This window comes from Lates calcarifer, linkage group LG12 (assembly GCF_001640805.2).
Source record: "Lates calcarifer isolate ASB-BC8 linkage group LG12, TLL_Latcal_v3, whole genome shotgun sequence".
Classification (NCBI taxonomy): Eukaryota; Metazoa; Chordata; class Actinopteri; family Centropomidae; genus Lates; species Lates calcarifer.
The window spans coordinates 6841428-6860410 of NC_066844.1; the positions used below are offsets into that span (position 1 = coordinate 6841428).

Consider the following 18983-nt stretch of genomic DNA (forward strand, 5'->3'; position numbering starts at 1 on the left):
AATACTTTGTTGTCTAAAAATGCAGTTAATGGTAGTGGTACACTGTTACTATAGTTATTTAGTTACTCAGTTAGTTAGCCCTCATAGTCCCCCGACTTGAACATCAATATATTGGCAGATTTTAAACATGCTGTGGTGCAATACAGCATAAAACTCAGAACCTGAAGCAATCTGCAAGGAAGAATGGGTGAAAACTCCTAAATTAGGAACAGAAACATCCATAGCTGGCCACAGAAAATGTTTTCAAACTGTAATATCTGCCAGAGTGGGGGGTTATTTTGCATTGACTTCAGGTGCCCAAACTTGTGCATATGCCACTATTACTGTTTAATTACACTATCTGTTTTTTAAGTTAATAAAATGAAAATGAACTATTAAAAGTAGGCTCATTTTAATGTTTGTTTGCCGCAATATGTAACTAAACAACAGTCTTCACACAACTAGCAAGCAAACTCTCCTTCTGTGTGTAGAATCAAAGGACTGTTGTTCCCTCCACACCGGCAGGGGGCAGCACCTCGCCGGTCAGGCCCGGGCCGAGAGGATAAACCTTCCTGATCGACGACAGTCGTTCCTTCCGGCTCCGGTCCCTTAACAAGTGGAAAGGTAAAGATAGACTCGGCGTTTTAATCTCAATATATCTTCAACATCTCTTGACCTACGAAATAATAATGTTTAATATTCGATTGTTCTTTATGCCATAGTGGACTACGTGAACATATTTTAGCCTTAAAGTCTTTAAAACCGTGGATATTAAACTTAGAAGTTGGGCAGTAACCCAGACCGATGTTCACGAAGGCTGCCATTTTTAGCGGTTAACGCAGGCCGCCTTCATACACGTTTATGTTTATTAAAGTGTACATCTGGTTATGTGAACTATTGCAAACATTTCTAGTGTTTTTAGCAAATAAAGCGTTAGTTAGGAGTCTCAATCTGCCGCTTTGACTTTTCATCAGTGGATGTAGCTAAGGTGGCTAGCCAGTTAGCATGCTGTCACAGTAGGAAGCTGTTAAGAGTCTGAGCGTGTGAGAATTAACATACAAGTTGTCACCTAATACAGATGCTGATGCCCAAGAAGAACCGCATTGCTATCTACGAACTCCTCTTCAAGGAGGGAGTCATGGTGGCCAAGAAAGATGTCCACCTGGCCAAGCATCCTGAGCTTGCTGACAAGAATGTGCCCAACCTTCATGTGATGAAAGCGATGCAGGTGAGAAACTGATGATAATGAAGACTGAACATTAACATGGTAAAAGGTGATATTTTTTATGTGGGCTGGCTCACAGATTTGCAGACAGTGAGTGTTTATCCGTAACATGCACTGGTGCATGTTAATGTTTGAAAATAATTTGTGGGTGATGTGTTCTTTGAAGGGAAATCTTAAGAATGAAATACACACTTAAACATCAAAATCACAGCATATTTACATGCACACTGGACTCCTGGTTACTCCTGTGATGATAATAGCCTATTGCAATTTTAGCAACCTGCACAAGACTATATAGAAGTTTTAAGAAGCCTGAATATACTACCTGGGGTACTCTGATAGAAACCAGGATACTGTGGCTTGTAAACACCTTGTAGAATAATACTTTATTGATCCTTGACAGGAAATTACTTACACTACTCACAATAAGTTAGGGATATTGTTATTTACCTGAGTGCCCCAATATGTAAGGCACACTGTACACAGTGAGACCATTACGTGGAAAACACAAAATGAGGTGTGTCTATCACCCCAATACAATTGCCTCCCTATCCCAAAAATCTCTGAAGTGTATGTATGACATCCACTGAGTCTCTCACAATATCCCTAACTTATTGTGAGTAGTGTAACTAACTTATCTAGGTTTCTCAAGCTGTTCTCATAGCAGCTGAGATGGTGAGAAATGCTGTTTGATCATGTATAGAAGTGTGCAGAACCAGTTTCTTATGTTCCACATGAAGGCCATATACCAAATATAATCCCAAACAGGAGAAGTCTCATCAGGGTATTAATACAATCATAACTGAGGCAGTCAGATTATTCTGGAATGTCCAATATATTAGACTTGTCATTTTAATATACAGCAAAGGCTTGTAAAGTTGAAATATGAATGCCTAAGTCCATACTTCACGGCACTTAAAGTGCTACAACGTCTTTTTACTAATATTTCACAAGTAACTGGAATCATACAGCCATTCTTAGTTGTTCAAGGACGTGCACATTTGCGTGTTGTAAATGGAAATCTCATCTGTTGATGAATGTGTAACTTTAATAGATCTGATTCTTTTCAGAGAAATAGACACGAGTGCTCTGACCTTTAGTAAAGCGAACAAGATACAGGCTAAACTTGGGGGTGGTGGGGGTTCATGACTTACTTATTATCTACTTACTTATATATTATCTTAGAAGATAACACATTCAGTACTATTAAAGGAGATTTGTTTGTGATTGGTTATGGTAATATTCTACATGACGTGATAATTGTGTGATATGTCTGTTTTCCTTCCAGTCCCTGAAGTCCTGTGGGTATGTCAAGGAGCAATTTGCCTGGCGTCACTTTTACTGGTACCTCACCAACGAGGGTATCCAGTACCTGAGAGACTTCCTTCACCTTCCCCCTGAGATCGTGCCCGCCACCCTGCGCCGCCAGACCCGCCCTGAGACCGCAAGGCCCAGGCCCAAGGGTAAGCTCTCTGATATATACACACACGTGATGTGGTTTTGGTTGAATGTTGCTTGCTTTTAATTAGCTTGTTTTCAACTGGAATGTGCTTAATTATGGAAAAGCCAGTACCACAACCTGCAGAATACTGGCAGTGATTATAACTGATGTTGGTTTTTAAATTTAGTATTTGCTAGTGTCAAAAGTACACTGATGTATTAATGTCATCAGTTTTAGCTACTAGTAGACATCAGACTAATTGTAGACTCATCTTACTTAACCATAAGTCATTAGCTTTTGATGTAAACCTGCTGAGTGGAAGCATACCACAGAGCTTAACGTCATGGAGAATAAAGGCTGCAGCCATGGCTCAGAGTTGAGCTCAGCAGCTCTGATTGTTGATAGTTTCCAGTTGTGCCTCAGCTTGAGATAAAAATGCTAATGCTAGCCACCAATCAAGTCTCTGTAGTCTGTGATCCTCCCTTGTTAGTTCATGTATCTGTTAACATATGACAATGGTTTATCTTTCTGCTATGTGTGTGTTCAGTTTTCAGCAGAAGTGTGTGTACTGCTCAAACTTAGATCTCATTCAGAACAACTTAGAATGAATGCTATCTTATATACCATTTAAAGCATGAATTTCCTCATGGTGATCATGAATAATCTGCACATAAAGGAAACCTTAAGGCCAAATGTTTATACATTTCCCCTATTTAGCATACATGTATTTAGTGTCATTAAAATTAAAGAACTCCAACTATAAAGTATACTGAATTTCCTCTTCTCTTATCCTTAACCTAACTGTTGTTGAACTTGGATTTTGAATTAATCTCTTTTATTGTCTTTTCTTTCTGCAGGAATGGAAGGAGAGAGGCCCGCCCGCCTTAACCGTGGGGAGACTGACAGAGATGCATACAGGCGATCTGCTGCACCCCGTACGTATTTTTGAATAATTCTCATCAGTTTTTGCTAATGTGATCTTTTGCTGTGTTGAATTTAATGAGCTGCATTAAGTCCCTTAAATGAGGCAGGTGGAAATTGTGACTTTGGCTTAGTAGGTTAATTTTTTAAATGTGAAGATCAGTTGTGAACAATTAAATCTTTAAATATTTTAAAGGAAATTCAATTATGTTCATGATAGTTTGAGTTTAAATTGTGGTCATTTAGTCAATCTACAAAAAATAATCAGCAGCAGTTTTGAATGTTTTTTTTTTTTTTCCTTTTTTTTTTTTTTCCTCCAGTCATTTTTGTAGCAAAGGTGAAAAATTGCAACACATTCTTAGGTTCCTGCTCATCCAATGATTTGCTGCTTTTTTTGTCAGATACAGTGAAACTGAATATGTTTTGGATTTTGGACTTACAGTCAGACAAAACTAGACATTTGAAGTAGTCACTTTGGACTTTGAGAAGGTGTGATTATTCCTTTTATCAACATTTCTCAATGATGGTCTAAAAAAGAGAAACTTAAATGTGGTTGAGAATTTTGAATGAATTTAATGAGTTTAAGAGCCTTTTACTTTGCTTGTTATCTGTTGTGAATGTGTTTTCAAAGTTAAATTTATTTGTAACTTCTCCATCAGCTGGTGCTGACAAGAAAGCAGAGGCCGGTGCTGGAGCTGCCACAGAGTTCCAGTTTGTAAGTACTTTTCCTTCTAGGTTTCCTTCTGTAATGTGGGTGTTTTGCAGAATGTTAAATTGGCAACAAACATATTTTTGCCTTGAATGTTTTTTTGTTTTTTGTCCTTAAAGCAAATTAGGAGTGTTTTCTACAGCAGTTGTACAACAAAGATTACTCAACATTCCAATCTGAAACATTAAGTAATGGGTGTGGTTTTACACTGGTTTCAATAAGGAATGTCAGGGAGCTAAATTTAGTTTGTGTAGTGCAGTTGTAAAACTTTATTCTGCTGTTGTAAACTCCGACTGACTGATGTATTGACAAAACAACTTGTCCCTGTTTCAGAGGGGTGGCTTCGGACGCGGCAGAGGACAGCAGCCTCAGTAAATTTCACTATCTCTTTGTGTACAATAAAGAAAAATCCGAACACAACTTGTATGTCTCAGTATTTTGTTGGATGGCGATTGTTTGCTAGTGCATTATTTTAGCACAGAACTTGTTTTCATGCTGAGCAGATGGAAGTTAGTCAGCATGTTAGAGATTTAGAAGAATGAGCACAAATCAATATCTTGAGATGACAAGGACCAGATACGAGCTACAAAACACAGCAGGATCGAGCTAGTCAGTTTAAAAGATAAAGGGTATTTTAAAACTTTTTTTAAAACCATGTTTTTTGTGTGTAAATGATTAGTTTGTGTTAGTGTGGTACTTATACTTAAATGAAATAAATACTTCTTCCACCACTGAAAGTAATGCAATAACACAAACTAACAAGGTAAAAATGCAGTTTTTGTCAATGGAGTCTGGTAGTGATATATAGCAATGTTTCTAGTTAAACAAAATAAGTTCTTACTCTTTTATATAAAGGTCTGTCTGTAGGAATCCTATCCCCAATGCTGTCAAATGCTTTTAACAATCTACATTTCACTGGCAAAAATGAGCACTTTGGTGGACATCCATGGATCGATGATGCACTTATTCCAAAGATTTTCATCTGTGTCAATCAACTTATCCTTTAAGTCTTGCAAAAACCTTAGAAGTAGTAGAGTCTTAAAATGCAGTAATGTTAATGTTTCTATTGTTTCCCGTCACAATCATTACTGCTGCTACAGTAGCAAGGGAAGTGTCAAGTTTAGCATAGAATTGTGGAAATAATTATTCTTAACTGGTTGATTTCATCCATTCTATGCTGCTTATCTGGGTCCAGGTGGTATTAATTATATAAAAAAGGATACTTTTTGTACTGCTGGGAAGTAATTTTCCATCAGACTTGCATGTTTTTGGCTGGTAAGAGCCTGCAACACATTAAATTGCACTCTGTGTGGGATGAAAAGGGTATTTAAAAAATGTTGAATTTAACTTTGTTGAGGGAGAAAAAGTACTTGTGGTTATAACCACTTATCTCTTCAGATTGGATGCAGGATCTATTGAGTCGCTTGCAACCTGCTACATGTGTTCTGTGCTTTGAGCAGGAAACTCAATAGGTCTTTTTCTCAGCAGACATTCAACATTCAACTGTCCCAGGAAGCCATGACAGCGTGTTACTATCCACTGGTGTGCTTTTCCTACAGCAACATGTCAAAATGTCCTTGGTAAAAAGGCTATGGCTCATTTATTTAGCTCCAGGTTGTGATCATGATAGATCAGGAAGGGGGTGGATCTGATAAGGTCAGACTGTGGCCACTTAAAGGTCTCTTGGTTCCCCACAAAGTTGTGATAACTTAAACCATCAGGATTGTGTGGGCTTGTACTCATCTCCCTCACTGTGCTGTAAACTTTGATGCACCTGTCAGGCCTGGTCAAATCTCAAAATACTTTTACCGTTTTATTGGTGTATAGTTTTTGTGGACCGCCTAACTTCAACATTTGCAGATGTTTAGTCAAACAGATAAAGTGAAAACACCTATGTGGGTGTGCATGGACTGTAAACTTGGGCAAGCAAAGATCCATTTTACCTGCAGCATCTTAGTCAAAGTCAACTTTATTGTCAAACCTGCTATTTTCTCAGGACAAAACACTAAAAAAAATTGCACATGCCATTTTTATAACTGCTTTTAATGTGAAACAATACTTACAATAATAATACATAATAACAATTTTAAACCGGTATAAGTCTGTGCACACAAAAAGCTACTCTTTTGAGTATGTTGCTGATGTATCTGCTGATGTATCTGTTGTCCTGTTTCGTACTAACATGAAATGATACTTGTGCAACTTTAGAATTTAACTGCCACTTAAACTTCACAAAGAGCCAGCAAAACATTTCCCCGCAAAATATTAGTTTTGTTGTTTGCTGATGTGTTTCTGGAGCTCTCCTACCACCATCCACAATTAATTGTAATTTTTTCCAGCTGTGAGCAGTTCTTCAATTTCCTCTGTGCACAGCATCGTGGAGCAGCAGTGTGCATCGACAGCATGTAGTACGAGTGCAGACTGCATTAAGTAAGTTAAAATGTTTTTCTTACCTTTCCTTAGTGAACACATTACACGCTTAAAACCTGCTTAAAATCAGAATATAATATTAATATTGGAGGCATTATACACAGCTTGAAAACATTTTATTTTTAAACAATTGCTGGCAAAATGGTGGCAAGTCAGCTCCAGAATGATTTTAGAAAATAAAACAAAGTGATATCCTTTGATAGGCTTTTCTCTTTGTGATGTCTAATGGTCTACATGTTGGATAATTTCCTGCCAGTATAAAATATTAAGTATGTTCATAGCTTGTATACAAAGTGCAGAACCAGTATATTTTACAGATTTGTGTCAAGTAGTTTAGAGCAGTAGTGATTAATTGATGATTAAAAAATGTAAAATGAATATGCTACTTGATATTCCTTTCCAAACATCTATTGGGTAAAGCTCCTCAGATTTGATCATTTGGTGCTTTTTTGTCTAATTTCTTTGTAAAATGAGTACTGTTTATTTATTTATTAACATTTTGTCTTCTAAACAAGGAATGTGGATTCAGCATCTTTGGGTTTGGCACCTTTAACTATTTTTATACATTTTATTAACAGACCTTTTAATCGATTAATTTAGAAAACAGTTGTAATCAATAGTTGCACATGTGGGAAGCAGAGGTTGCTTAAAATAGAAAAAATGGGAAATAGGACTCTTAAAACTTTGTATATGAAAGGGAAACCAAGTAACCTAAGGTCAATTAGTCTAGTTTACAGCTAAAGTGTAATATGTATTTTTGTGACACATTAGTACTGACTGACTGGACAAACTGTTTCAAACATGAACACAAACACAGACACCGGCCTGAATGTGAAATACTGGTGTTTATTTGTTGGCACATTTATATTACAATCTTCAGTCTTCTCGCACTGGTTTTATTCCACAGTCCCAAATGACAAAAGAGAGGAAAAGAAAATTCCAGTGACACATATACCTTGGAGAACACAATTACAAGAATGTAACTTCAAGGCTGAGGTCAAGGGCTACAAGTGCACATGTGTTTTAGTTTGTTTTCAATTGCAAAGTATTTTGGGGGCAATTTTTATACCTATATATTTTAAAGTCATTCAGTTGATAAGATGGTCTGACCATCATGCTAAAGGAAACTGAATGTTACGATCCTCAGCTGTTAAGTGATGTGCTATATATATATGTATATATATATATATATATAAAATAAATAAATAAATAAAAAATTGAATTATATTTTATATATATATATATATATAAAATATAATTTTATTTTTTATTTATTTTTTGGCCACAAGATGGGGCCAGCTAATTGACATGGCAACACATATTTAAACCATCAACTTTGGTAAATTAAGAGGAAGTGACTTTATCTGAAGCTCCAGTTGTATTTTCACTAATAAATTGTCTGTTTTGCCCAAGGTCAGAAGCTTCAGTGTCGCACAAAAGAGCCAATTACAACAGCAGAAATCTCCAGAAAGAAAAGGTAAATGTGTTTGCTCAATCTTAACTCCATTTATGTTGAGATATTTATTCCATAAATTCCCTCGAGCCTAAATTATTCTATTTATGACAGAGTCTGAATTTTGAGTTACAAAGGGAGTTGTTTAAAAAATATGGACACTAATCCTTATTGACCAAAGCCAAAGTGTGTCCTCTGGCTGTAAGGGTGCTGTGTTAGCTATATACAAGACATTAGCTTGTCAACAACACAACTGTTCAAAGAAAAGAAACAGAAAAAGTGGTCATTAATAATTAAGTCACTGGCTGTTACTCATGGAAATCCTCCTCACATTCATTTTGACAGTACCTGTCACCCACATCAAACCACCAAGAGTGAATTAAATCATTGCCAATTACCCAGGGTTAAGTTTTGCTGTTCCGCCATGTACAGGTTCATCCCCTCGACACCTAATTGCACATTTAGATGAAGACTAAAAGCTCTAATCAACACAAAATCTCATAAGAAGTGCCAGGTAGGGCATCGTAAAGCAAGACTTTGGCCACCAAGCCTTTGGCCACCAAGCCTTTCTGATAAACAGCAGTAAAACCAAAGTTCAAAGTCTCAAATTGTTGACTCCTTTCACCCACAGTATTACTGTCATTCAGACAAATGCTTGGATCATCACAGGCCAATATGAGCAGTTTGTGCAAAGCTCACTTTGCTGGGATAGTGATGCCCCCACTGATGACGAACAGGATAAGAGACAAAGGAAGCCTTCCAGCCTATTTCCTTTGTTAGCATTTGTTCCACTTGCTTTCAGTTCTTAATGTAATTTCCCTGCGAAGGGTTTCTCATCAGTGTTTGAATCATGATACTGGAGTTTTCTGTCTATATTCAAGGTCAAATAAGCAGCTACTACTTTACTGGACAGTAAACCTTGAGCACCTCTCCTTTTAACCGAGATGAAACTATTTTTCTTTTGTTTACAATCAAAAACTCCCATAAGTATTAGCCATAGACACCTGATCAAAACATCATGTAGTTTGAGAGCTAACAGGCTAATCACTTGTTTATCTTTATTGAAAAAACATTAAAGCTTCTATCAGTATATTATCAGTGGTTTACATTGCTACTGGCATACAAAAGGGGTTGTTTGTATTGATAAATGCATAGAGAATTATTGCTCATTGATTTAATTTTACACCCCAATATTTATTGTTTTGGTTCACTCGCACCACAGCGGGTTTCAACTGAAAAGTTGCACAAATCAACTGTCTAGCATGACACAAGTGAACAAAACAGAGCATTTAGCAGCTAAAAGAGCCAGCTATATTTCCCTCTGGGGTTGGTGGATACCAAAACAGAGCTAAAAAGAGACTGATTATTGGATTTACATTCGACACAAACACCTCTCCAAATGAATGCTAATGTTTCCCTGTAAGGTAAACAGGCAATTTTAACCATACTGAAAAGGTGATAATGCAGTTTGTCAATCTGTCTTTACACCTCGTTTTAAAGCCCCCAAGTAGCCAAAAAAAAGTTATTACAGGTTTAAATATAGACAGAAAATCTTAGTATGATCTTTGAGCTTCTAAGAAAGACCACCGAACGAAACTCTAAGGGAAACACACTGACAGTGGTGGTACAGCTGCTAGCTTGAAAAAGACCACAGGCCTACAAACTGCTAAACTAAGTAATGGTTTGGAAACTCAGACTGCAGTTGTACTTCATTTTATAGCTTGGCCAAAGATGAGGGGAAAAAAACAGTAATCCTTTACTGTTACAAATCTGTTTTGGTCTCCAAAAGAAAAAAAAAAAAAGGATTAAGGATTTTGAGAATATTCGATTATAAATAGGCTCTTCACTCTCACCCACAATCACAGCCACATTCCTTGTTCTTTAGCCTCAGATGTACTCTAAGCTAACTCAAGAGAAAATTCCCAACAGCTCCAAAACCAACGGCATGAGTTCAATCAGTTCTTCCAGCCTCGGTTGAAATGACATGTAGCACTCACAGATGTGTAAGAGGTGTTTTGTCATTTGTACTCTCACCTTTGATCTATACAGAAATAAACAATTTACAATAAAAACCTCTTACATGCTATCTACAGCGCCTCCAGTTTCACAGTATTGAGCCAGCTGCCTCATGCCACAGAGGCCAAATGACGCAGCTCGGCTAAAGAGACTTTTGCCAGACGTTAGAGAGAAAAAAAACAAAACAAAAAAAAACTAGTATCCAAAAGCATTTTACATGTTAAAAACGAGGTCTCAAACTGTACAAGGCTTGTTTGTTCTGCATCTTGCCAAAGACAGCATTATAGATTCCATTACTTTCAATGTCAAGCAGGTGTTTTTGAGTGTTTTTGGGGATGCAGATTAAATACTAAAGACAGAAGGGTAAAAAAAAAAAAAGACCATTATGAAAAGTGCCCACTAAAGTCACCTGTGCTATGTTACGAACACAATGTAAACAATTGCTTTTAACCAAACTGAATGTGAGGAGTAAAATGCGGAAAATGGTTTTAATAACTTAAGTGATATGTGCTGCATTTTGAAATTACAAGTCCATGATTTTTGATATCTACTACTTCTACCCTCGCAGTATGTGGAGGAAGACTTTGTAGTCAGTCACAAGAAAGCATTTTTTAAAAAAGAAAACAAAAAGGGATTAAAAGGAGGTAAAGACACTGAGGAGAAAGGTGGTTCATTTTACATTGTATGTTGACATTCTTTCATTCTCTGTACAGTATATATGCTCTATTTGAGAGTGAAACCTGTAGTGCTTGGCTAGCTTCCCAGAAAAGAGAGAAACACACTTGACACTTGAAATTGAAAGACTACTCAGGGGCCATATCCTTCCGATAAAAAGAGACATCAACAACCACGATAAGGAGCAAAATGAAGAGAATCCAAAGACCTTACCACAAGTCTGTTGCACAGTCAGCATCACTCGAGCGAGTGTGACACAACATAACAGTGCTCATGCAAGACAAGTCACTTCCCACAATTCTGATCATTCAGATACAGACAACATTTCCTATCCTGATAACAGGGGAGGGGCTACACTAATGGGCACATTCATTCACAGAAAAAAATAACTGAAAAATGGAGGAGACTTTTAAAAAGACCACCAAAAGCCTTCAGCTTAAGCACTAAGTATACACTTTTACATTACAACAGTAAAAAGTAGTTCTTGCATTCAATAAACACCACGCTAAGGGCGCGTTAAGGAAGGAGAATGAAGGGAGCGAAGAGACATTTCATGCAGTTGTCAGTAAAAAGAAAAAAAGAGGGGTCAAAAATTACATTTACATTTACAAAGTGTTTCAGACTATTCACCCAACACTTGTCATCAAGTCTGTGCCATAGTTCTGGCACAAAGGAGTTGGCAAGGCAAACCATGTTATTGGAAACAAAAAAAAAAGAGAGAGAGAAGAAGAAGAGAAGAGAAATGACACAATAAGAGCGCAAGTGGTGGCGAAAGCTCCAGGGGGTGTCAGAGTTATGGTTTTAGTTATCTGATACCCGAGACGGAGCTCTGATTGATGCTGTAGGTAGGGGAGAGGTCCCCACCTATCGTGGCCACCAAAGGTGTTCCATTACTGGTCAGGCAACTCTCCTGGAGAGCCTCAAAGTAGGTGGCCTGCACAGGCTTGTGACACTGCAACACTTGTATGGCATCGTCTATTTTAAACCATTCCCTTTTTCTCCCTGTTGACAGAACAACACAGCATTGTGGAGCAAGTTAAAACATGTGGGAGACAACATGAGGTAAAAAAAAAGAAAGCATTATGATTAATAGGTTTTGAATAATTATCAATACTATACACTCCACTGAAGTGAAAATCACAAGGCCAGGAACAAAGCTGGTGTTATAATCTCCCCCCAACAAACATTTAATAAAATCCCTGAACTGTAATATCACTAAGGCCTAGGAAGGGAAAATAAAGCTACTGACAGCATGTGACTGCCTGAGAACTTTGTCCGTATGATCCCAGTTTTGTCAAGTAAACAAATGCAGTGCTTTACCAATGTTGACCGAGTCCTCCCAGTCCTCCAGCACCTCTGTTACAATAAGAACGTAGACGTAGGTTCTGTGTTTCCTCTCTTGGTTCTGTAGGGGGGTGGGGGGTGTCATATTTTCACTTCTCATTCACAAACATGCTGCACAGTATGTTGACATTTGGAGAAAAAGTCTACAGCAAACAGCTCACCTCAAATACTCCAACTAAGCGACCTAAAGTCCCCTTCACACCAGCCTGTGAAAAAAAAGAGAAATGGTAAACAGATTTATGCCACAGGATTTTTCGGGATATTAAGTACGGGAGTGTAATCTAATATAATGATATGACTTGTTTGAATATATTGCACTCTAATAGCCCTGTTGAAATGATGTCAGAGTTGTTGATTTAACTTTATTCCCTGTATTTCTCCAGGCTGTATTTTGTGTTGCAGTGGATTACATTGCATCATAAGATTGTTTTTATTCCCTGCAAAATCACTCCATCCAATTCCTGGGCAGCTGCTGAATCCTCAAAATAATACCAAAAAAAAACAAACAAAAAAAAAAACCCACCAACACTCACTTATTTTTACTTGACCGTAAGTGGAAGTCATGTTCTGCAATCATGGATTCTTTTGTCACATTTCAGTAAAATGAGGTCTAATTTAGCCAACAAGAAATTTTTGTTTGCTTTTATGTTTTTCTCAATCGATTAATTGTTTGGTCTATAAAATGAAAGGAAAAATATGCCCACCACAATTTCCCAGAGGCCATAATAACATCTTCAAATGTCTAGTTTTTAGATATTTAATCTACAATTACATAAAAACAGAGAAAAGCAGTAAACTATTGAATCTGAGGAGCTGTAACCAACAGATGTTGGTACAGACTGATTAATCAATTATCAAAATACTTGCAGAGGAATTTTATGTCAGTCAACTAGTCGCTTAAATCCTTGCATTCCATACTATACAGCTGCAAAATACATGTAAACATGACTGTTCCGCTATCACTTACAGTCACATACTGATGGGTTCTCTATGAGATGCTTTGAGTATCAAGATCACATAAAAAGGTCAGAAACAAAAAACAGAATGAGCTGTCACTTGCTGTTGAGCTTTGTGTGATTATAAAACCTAAGCCAAACAAATGCCACAACCTTTCTTTCAGAGAAGACACCTTTAACACCTCTCACTGCCTGTTACCTTTAAACATATTCTAATAATCCCCAAGGTAGATCTTAACTCCCAGAGGTGAACAGTAGGTCAGATTTCGATACAGAGCCAGGCGACTTGCTGACATCTTTGCAGCTTCTTCTTCAGGTTCCAGTTTCAGTCTATAAATAAATGTTGACTCCACACACTGTACCATGGACTCAGTGTTGTACTCTTCGGCAAGATCATATGGAAAAGAACAGGCCCACCCCTAGAAACCCCAAAGATGTGCCAGTGGATTAAGTAATAGGCCAAAAGTCAACCTGTATGTTTTTATGAGACGGAAAATGTCTCCCAGCTCAACCATTCGTGTAACTGAAGACTACTGGGCATCATTTTGGAAGAGGTTGCAGAGCATTGGGGCTGCATTACAAGTTATGCAATGCTGTCCTGTGTCTTCACGGTCCTAGGCCGGGGTGTATGACCACCAAAGACAAGCAGAGGCTGTGAACAGTCAGAAAGACAAAGGAACCCAGTATAACTTTTGCTGTGCTCCTCAGTGCTGTGTTTTCACTGTCATCTCTGGCAAAACTCCAAACCAATAAGCATAAGCAATCACTCACCGCTCATATGGTCATCAGAATAAGCTTGTGAGGATTAGGATATGTCCTGTTACACCACCGTCCAATAAGAGGCTTAGAAAGCCACAGTACACAGTGATGCATTGAGTACTGCTTAAAGTCACCACAATGTTTCTGAATGAGGCTTTTTAAGACTTTTAACAAACTTCAGTAGTGATGTGACATTGCTTTTGACCCTGTGGAAATGTGCTGGCAAGCCACAGCACCCTGGAACCGTCAAAGCCACCAAACAGCAGGAGCCAGGATAAGAGATGATATCAGCATCCATCAGTGTGATGGATCACACACAGAGAATAGGCTTTATATGGTCAGTGACCCGCCAAGAGCTGACAGCCGGGCGAGATTCAGTGTCTTCAGTGCCCCGTTGCCATTTTGACCAACAGCATGTACACTGAAGGAACACCTGATTTAAAGGATGGATGTAGGCAGTATAAGCAGGCTATTGATTTCCAGTGAGCTTCAGAACTGTTTACTAATTGCTACACAACCTCCCCAACATATATAAACAAAAAAGGCATATTTGTACTTCAAGAAGCCTCTGTAAGGGAGCTGCTGTGTAAAAATACATTGATCTGAAATAAAGAATGATAGTCGATTGTGTTCCTTCTTTTACTGTATTTGTGGGATTGGATAGTACTGCAGTGGAACCGCTGGGTAGCCAGTTTTCAATCTGAGTGTGACCTCCTTTGACACCTAAACAGTGCTTTGTAACATGATGCTATGATACAGCTTACATGTTGCTAGGCTCTCTCTCTTTCTGTCCATGCAAACAGGATGACTGCACTGACAAAATGGGCTTTGAGAGCAAGGTATTAGGCGCAGTGTTAAATAGAGACATGATTTAATAGAATGAAATACAATACATCTTATGAGCCTATACTCAAACTAATTTGCCACGCTGTAAATGGAAACCCATTCTCAGAACTATATTCCTGGCTATGAACTAAGTCTAGAAAGGCATGTTTCACATCCATGTTTCGCATACAAGGGTCAAGTAAAGTTTGCTGGGACACAGTCTACACAGGAAACCTTATCTGATGACATCAGTCAGTTGCAAAGAAAAATTGAAAAAGGGCCCACAATACAGACTTCAATTAGATATAATAATAATGAGGAACATTTTTAGAACTAACCTCTTCACACACTTCCCGAGCTGCAGCAACATTGGGCTCTTCCTCCGGCTCCATTCCCCCTCCTGGAACTATCCACTTGTCTGGATGTCGACTACTGCTCACCAGCAGCACCTGCAACGCAACCCGTGCAAGACTGGTTAGGCACTACAGTCTTATGTCAATGTTGTTTGTTGGTGTGCGATCACACTATGCAAGTGTTGCTGCATGAGCAAGATATTCAAGTGATCTGTGGTAATAATAACTGCAAGACCACACTGAAAACTATCAAGATTATCACTTAAGTGAGCTGCAGCTAAGCCACCCAGCTGGATATTATGTGAATGCAGTTATAACCTGCTGTATGGTTGCAAGCAGATCATGCATTTTATTTTTCAATAGCCAGGGTATGAGTCACCGACTTTGCTCCTTTCCACGCAACTATGGTGAGTTCACGGTGTCAACAATTTGTTGGGGAAAAGCTTACGCTTGGCTGAGTGCCGAGCTGGTAGACTACAGTCTCTGGTAAAAGTTTCTAGCTACGTGTTGGTCATACTGATGTGTTTCCTGTAACCAACAGCCCATGTTGTTCACAATCCGGCCTCTACTTCCACCAGAATGAGGAATTAGTTTAGCCTCAATTCGTCTCCTCCTCTGGTAAAATGTTTTCCACTACAAAGACATCTTTGTGCGTGTTGTTGACTGGACATCAGCTTCCCAAATCGCCTCTGATTTCCAATAACCCTTTGCAGGCTAGTTCGAGTGGCTTTCAGGGGAGATCGCACGAAGGTAGCGACTCTGGCTCATTGACAGATATGTTACGTGGAGAAATGTGTACACAACTAAACAAGTTTATTGTTTGACATTAAACCTAATGGAGGCTCCATTAGGATTTTGGAATTGGGAAAGTCATAATGTAAACACCGTAAAATGCAGTGTTGAAGGCTAACCGGGTATCACTACCTGGGCTGCCTTCTAGCTAAAGCTAACACAGCTAACGGCTACATATCAGTCCAATGTTTGGCTAGCAGTACCAGTTGCATTAACGCTAACATAGTTAACAGTCATTTAGCTTGCCTAATTATATCTGACATGAGCAGATGGATGTGTTAGCCTGCCACTTTAAAAATCTAAACAATGATTTCTATCTCTCCGACCGCTCCTAATGATAAAGCCACCACTAGCGAAAGCCTAGTCTATGGGTTGTGGTCGCTGGCCGAGAGCCGGCTGCCCACAGATGCTACAAGGCTAGTTAGCAAGCTAATGTTAGCATGCAGCTAGCAGGATGGCTCTATGTATACCGATGGGTATAAAAACCGGAGGCTGCTACCTGCACAGCTAAAGAGGCTTACATAACACCGAGTACGAGCTGAAAACTAACGTTTAATTCACAACTTCAGAGGACAACACAGGGGGCTAAGAAAAGGGTGAGTCATTGTTCCCAGCTGACATAATATTACAAATATGTGGATACATCTATCGATTTACAGACAGAGAAGACAGTGAAAGCAGCTACGGCAGCTAATGTTAGCTTGGCCCGCCAGACAGCGACATCACCGGTCTCACCTCCTCCTCGGTCTCGCTCCTGAAGCAGAGACAGGCGGCCCGCTTCTTGTAGCCATCCCCGTCGTACGTCCGGGTTTGGTTGGACTTGAGCTTCATCATTTCGGGGGCACAAAAGTTCAAAAGTACAGCTAAGTTTACCACTTATAAAGATGATGGTTGTAGACGCAAAGTCCTCCTCCGGGGAACCTCGGCGTTTTACTTAAAAAAAATAACTTCTTCTTCGCTTCATTTTCACAAACCTAGGCACATCTACGGCACGGTCGCCATTACAAGGAGCCGCTACGCCCACGACGTAATTTAACCTTTAATAGCTCGGGGAGCGTAAGAAAATTACCTATCGGGCGTTGAAGAATTGGGACAACGGATCGGGGGGGAAAACGCAACACCACGCTGTGACTGGAGTGAGCCGGTGGAGGAAACTGGCAGTTTTGCCTCCAACTTGCCTGCCACGGCCACTTGTTTGAGGCTGATGTAACTATGAGCCTGTAGCACCTCTCCTCGAAGAATTAAAACGTTACGTTAGCCACGTAGTCTGCTGTCAAAAATTGCTAAATGGGATGCAGGGTTGGTTAATCAGTTTCAGCACCGCAGGTAATGGACAGCGCCAGCATGATCCTCAAAACTGATCCAACAACATGAACTAAAATGGTAGGCTGGTCTTAGGTAAGAGGTTACCAGTGTCATATAACAGTTAGGGGCTGAAACACCTAGTAGGTTAATCGATCGGGCAATAGGCAGAAGCTAAATTGACAACTATTCGATAAACTGTTAATTGTTTCAGTCATTTTTCATGCGTGAATACCAATCATTTGCAGGTTTCTGTGAATAATATTTTGTGAGAATTTGATAGTTTTCTGTGACACACATGAGAGTAATAGATCTTAATATCTTAATAAGCAATTCGAACGGGGCCATTATCGCTATTAACGAATATTTTAGAAAGATTATTCAATAATGCTCTTAAAGGATTAATTCATTATCAAAATTGTTGCTGAATAATTTACTGTAAATCATTTAATTTAATTATTGACCATAGTTTAACCTCTAGATCTGATACCCAATAATACCAAGGCCAAAATCATTCATGTTAATATTGCTGCCCATACCTTTTTATTGATTAAGATGGCTAACATGCTATCATGTCTGTTTGAGCCATGATAATGTGAATGCAATAAACCTTTCTTTTCACTGCTCTCAGACATTACTTACTCAGAAGCATCTTAAAGCAGTATACACTTTTAAATGGGAAATAACAAATGTGTGGCATGAATTCTCTGAACCAGTGAGTTATATGCTGTAAGCATGCACACAGAGGCAGCATAGTGCATGCATGACAAGTGTTCAAGGGCCCTGGATGTGATCTTACTTCATTTCAGTCTTCTTCCGTTCTTGCATTCAGTAGACATTTCTGAATCTTTGTCTTTTTCTCCATAAAGAGGTGCAGATCTTTTTTGCCTCTTTGTCTACTGTGTAACAGTATGTGCCCATGCCTACTTCCTAAGTTTGAAGACATTAATCTTTTGTGGGCCTATGCAGCCCAAATATATATTAATGGAACTGCTGGAATGAAAACAATATCTAATGGAATATGAGGTTATAGGCATTAAGATAATGACAAAAGCACCTCACAGTGTGTTTGCATAATTATAGATGAATAAGCAGTTTCTGTGCCACAATTTGGCTACTTCATCTTATTCCCCAAACAGCTAGCGCCTGCCTTAGGAGAGGTGGACCTTAACTGTAAAACTAATTTTGAAATTAAAGCAAAACATCTACTGACTCACCAATTGTAAACAATATACACTTACCAATAACATGGGCATGTGACTTTAGATGTGATTTCTTGCATGATGCCATAACTGTTTGTTCTGTTCCACTGATTGCTCACATTATTTATGTCATCTTATCACTTTTTTCATACTCTGTTTTTACCTTTACATCCTGTTTGTACTTTTTCTGTTGGAAGTCCCGTTGCTTTTACTGCTGCAACAATCCAATTTCCCACCAGGGATCAATACAATCTTCTTCTTATCTTATTTACTTATATCCAATATCAAGTTTCTCCCCATAGATGCTGACATTTAAAGTGTTTTTTACCACCCTCTGATCAAATGTCAGATGACTATCCATTAAAACAAATCTGTTTTCTTCCAGCCAAAAATGTTTTGTCCCAAAAAGGAAAAAAAAGTATAGACATGGGCATACAAGAGGTTAGCATAATATTACAAGCACATGCAATATAATTCCATTCTAATACAATAACTCTGCACTAAAACTATTTTTTGTAAAGTTTATAATATATGAATTTAGTTGATGCTGTATTTTAGCAAAATTTGTAAAAGTTGGATGATATTCTCTCCCCTTTTATTA

The 18983-nt window shown here is 38.5% G+C and overlaps 2 protein-coding genes across 2 annotated transcripts; one reads left to right on the forward strand and one right to left on the reverse strand.

Annotated features, from left to right (window-relative positions):
- The first annotated feature begins 459 nt into the window (after window positions 1-459).
- rps10 (ribosomal protein S10) lies at window positions 460-4695 on the forward strand. The gene is made up of 6 exons (XM_018683904.2): window positions 460-603; window positions 1058-1207; window positions 2493-2667; window positions 3503-3580; window positions 4226-4281; window positions 4609-4695. Exons 2-6 carry the CDS (start codon window positions 1058-1060, stop codon window positions 4648-4650), a joined length of 501 nt encoding a protein of 166 aa, XP_018539420.1. The 5' UTR covers window positions 460-603; the 3' UTR covers window positions 4651-4695.
- A 2836-nt stretch (window positions 4696-7531) lies between these two features.
- Window positions 7532-17098, reverse strand: nudt3b (nudix (nucleoside diphosphate linked moiety X)-type motif 3b). The gene is made up of 5 exons (XM_018683906.2): window positions 16614-17098; window positions 15072-15182; window positions 12355-12399; window positions 12170-12254; window positions 7532-11851 (listed from the first exon to the last, which is right to left on the reverse strand). The coding sequence occupies exons 1-5, from the start codon at window positions 16710-16712 to the stop codon at window positions 11655-11657; spliced, it is 537 nt and encodes a 178-aa protein (XP_018539422.1). The 5' UTR covers window positions 16713-17098; the 3' UTR covers window positions 7532-11654.
- Between the last annotated feature and the right edge of the window lie 1885 nt (window positions 17099-18983).

Excerpts from the sequence above, each read along its gene's own strand:
- rps10 (XM_018683904.2), top strand. The coding sequence starts at position 1,058 with ATGCTGATGCCCAAGAAGAACCGCATTGCTATCTACGAACTCCTCTTC. Across the intron at positions 1,208-2,492 it reads ATGTGATGAAAGCGATGCAG|TCCCTGAAGTCCTGTGGGTA; the intron begins GTGAGAAACTGA and ends TTTTCCTTCCAG. Across the intron at positions 2,668-3,502 it reads CGCAAGGCCCAGGCCCAAGG|GAATGGAAGGAGAGAGGCCC; the intron begins GTAAGCTCTCTG and ends TTCTTTCTGCAG.
- nudt3b (XM_018683906.2), bottom strand. The coding sequence starts at position 16,712 with ATGATGAAGCTCAAGTCCAACCAAACCCGGACGTACGACGGGGATGGC. Across the intron at positions 12,400-15,071 it reads CTCGGGAAGTGTGTGAAGAG|GCTGGTGTGAAGGGGACTTT; the intron begins GTTAGTTCTAAA and ends TTTTTTTCACAG. Across the intron at positions 12,255-12,354 it reads GCTTAGTTGGAGTATTTGAG|AACCAAGAGAGGAAACACAG; the intron begins GTGAGCTGTTTG and ends ACCCCCCTACAG.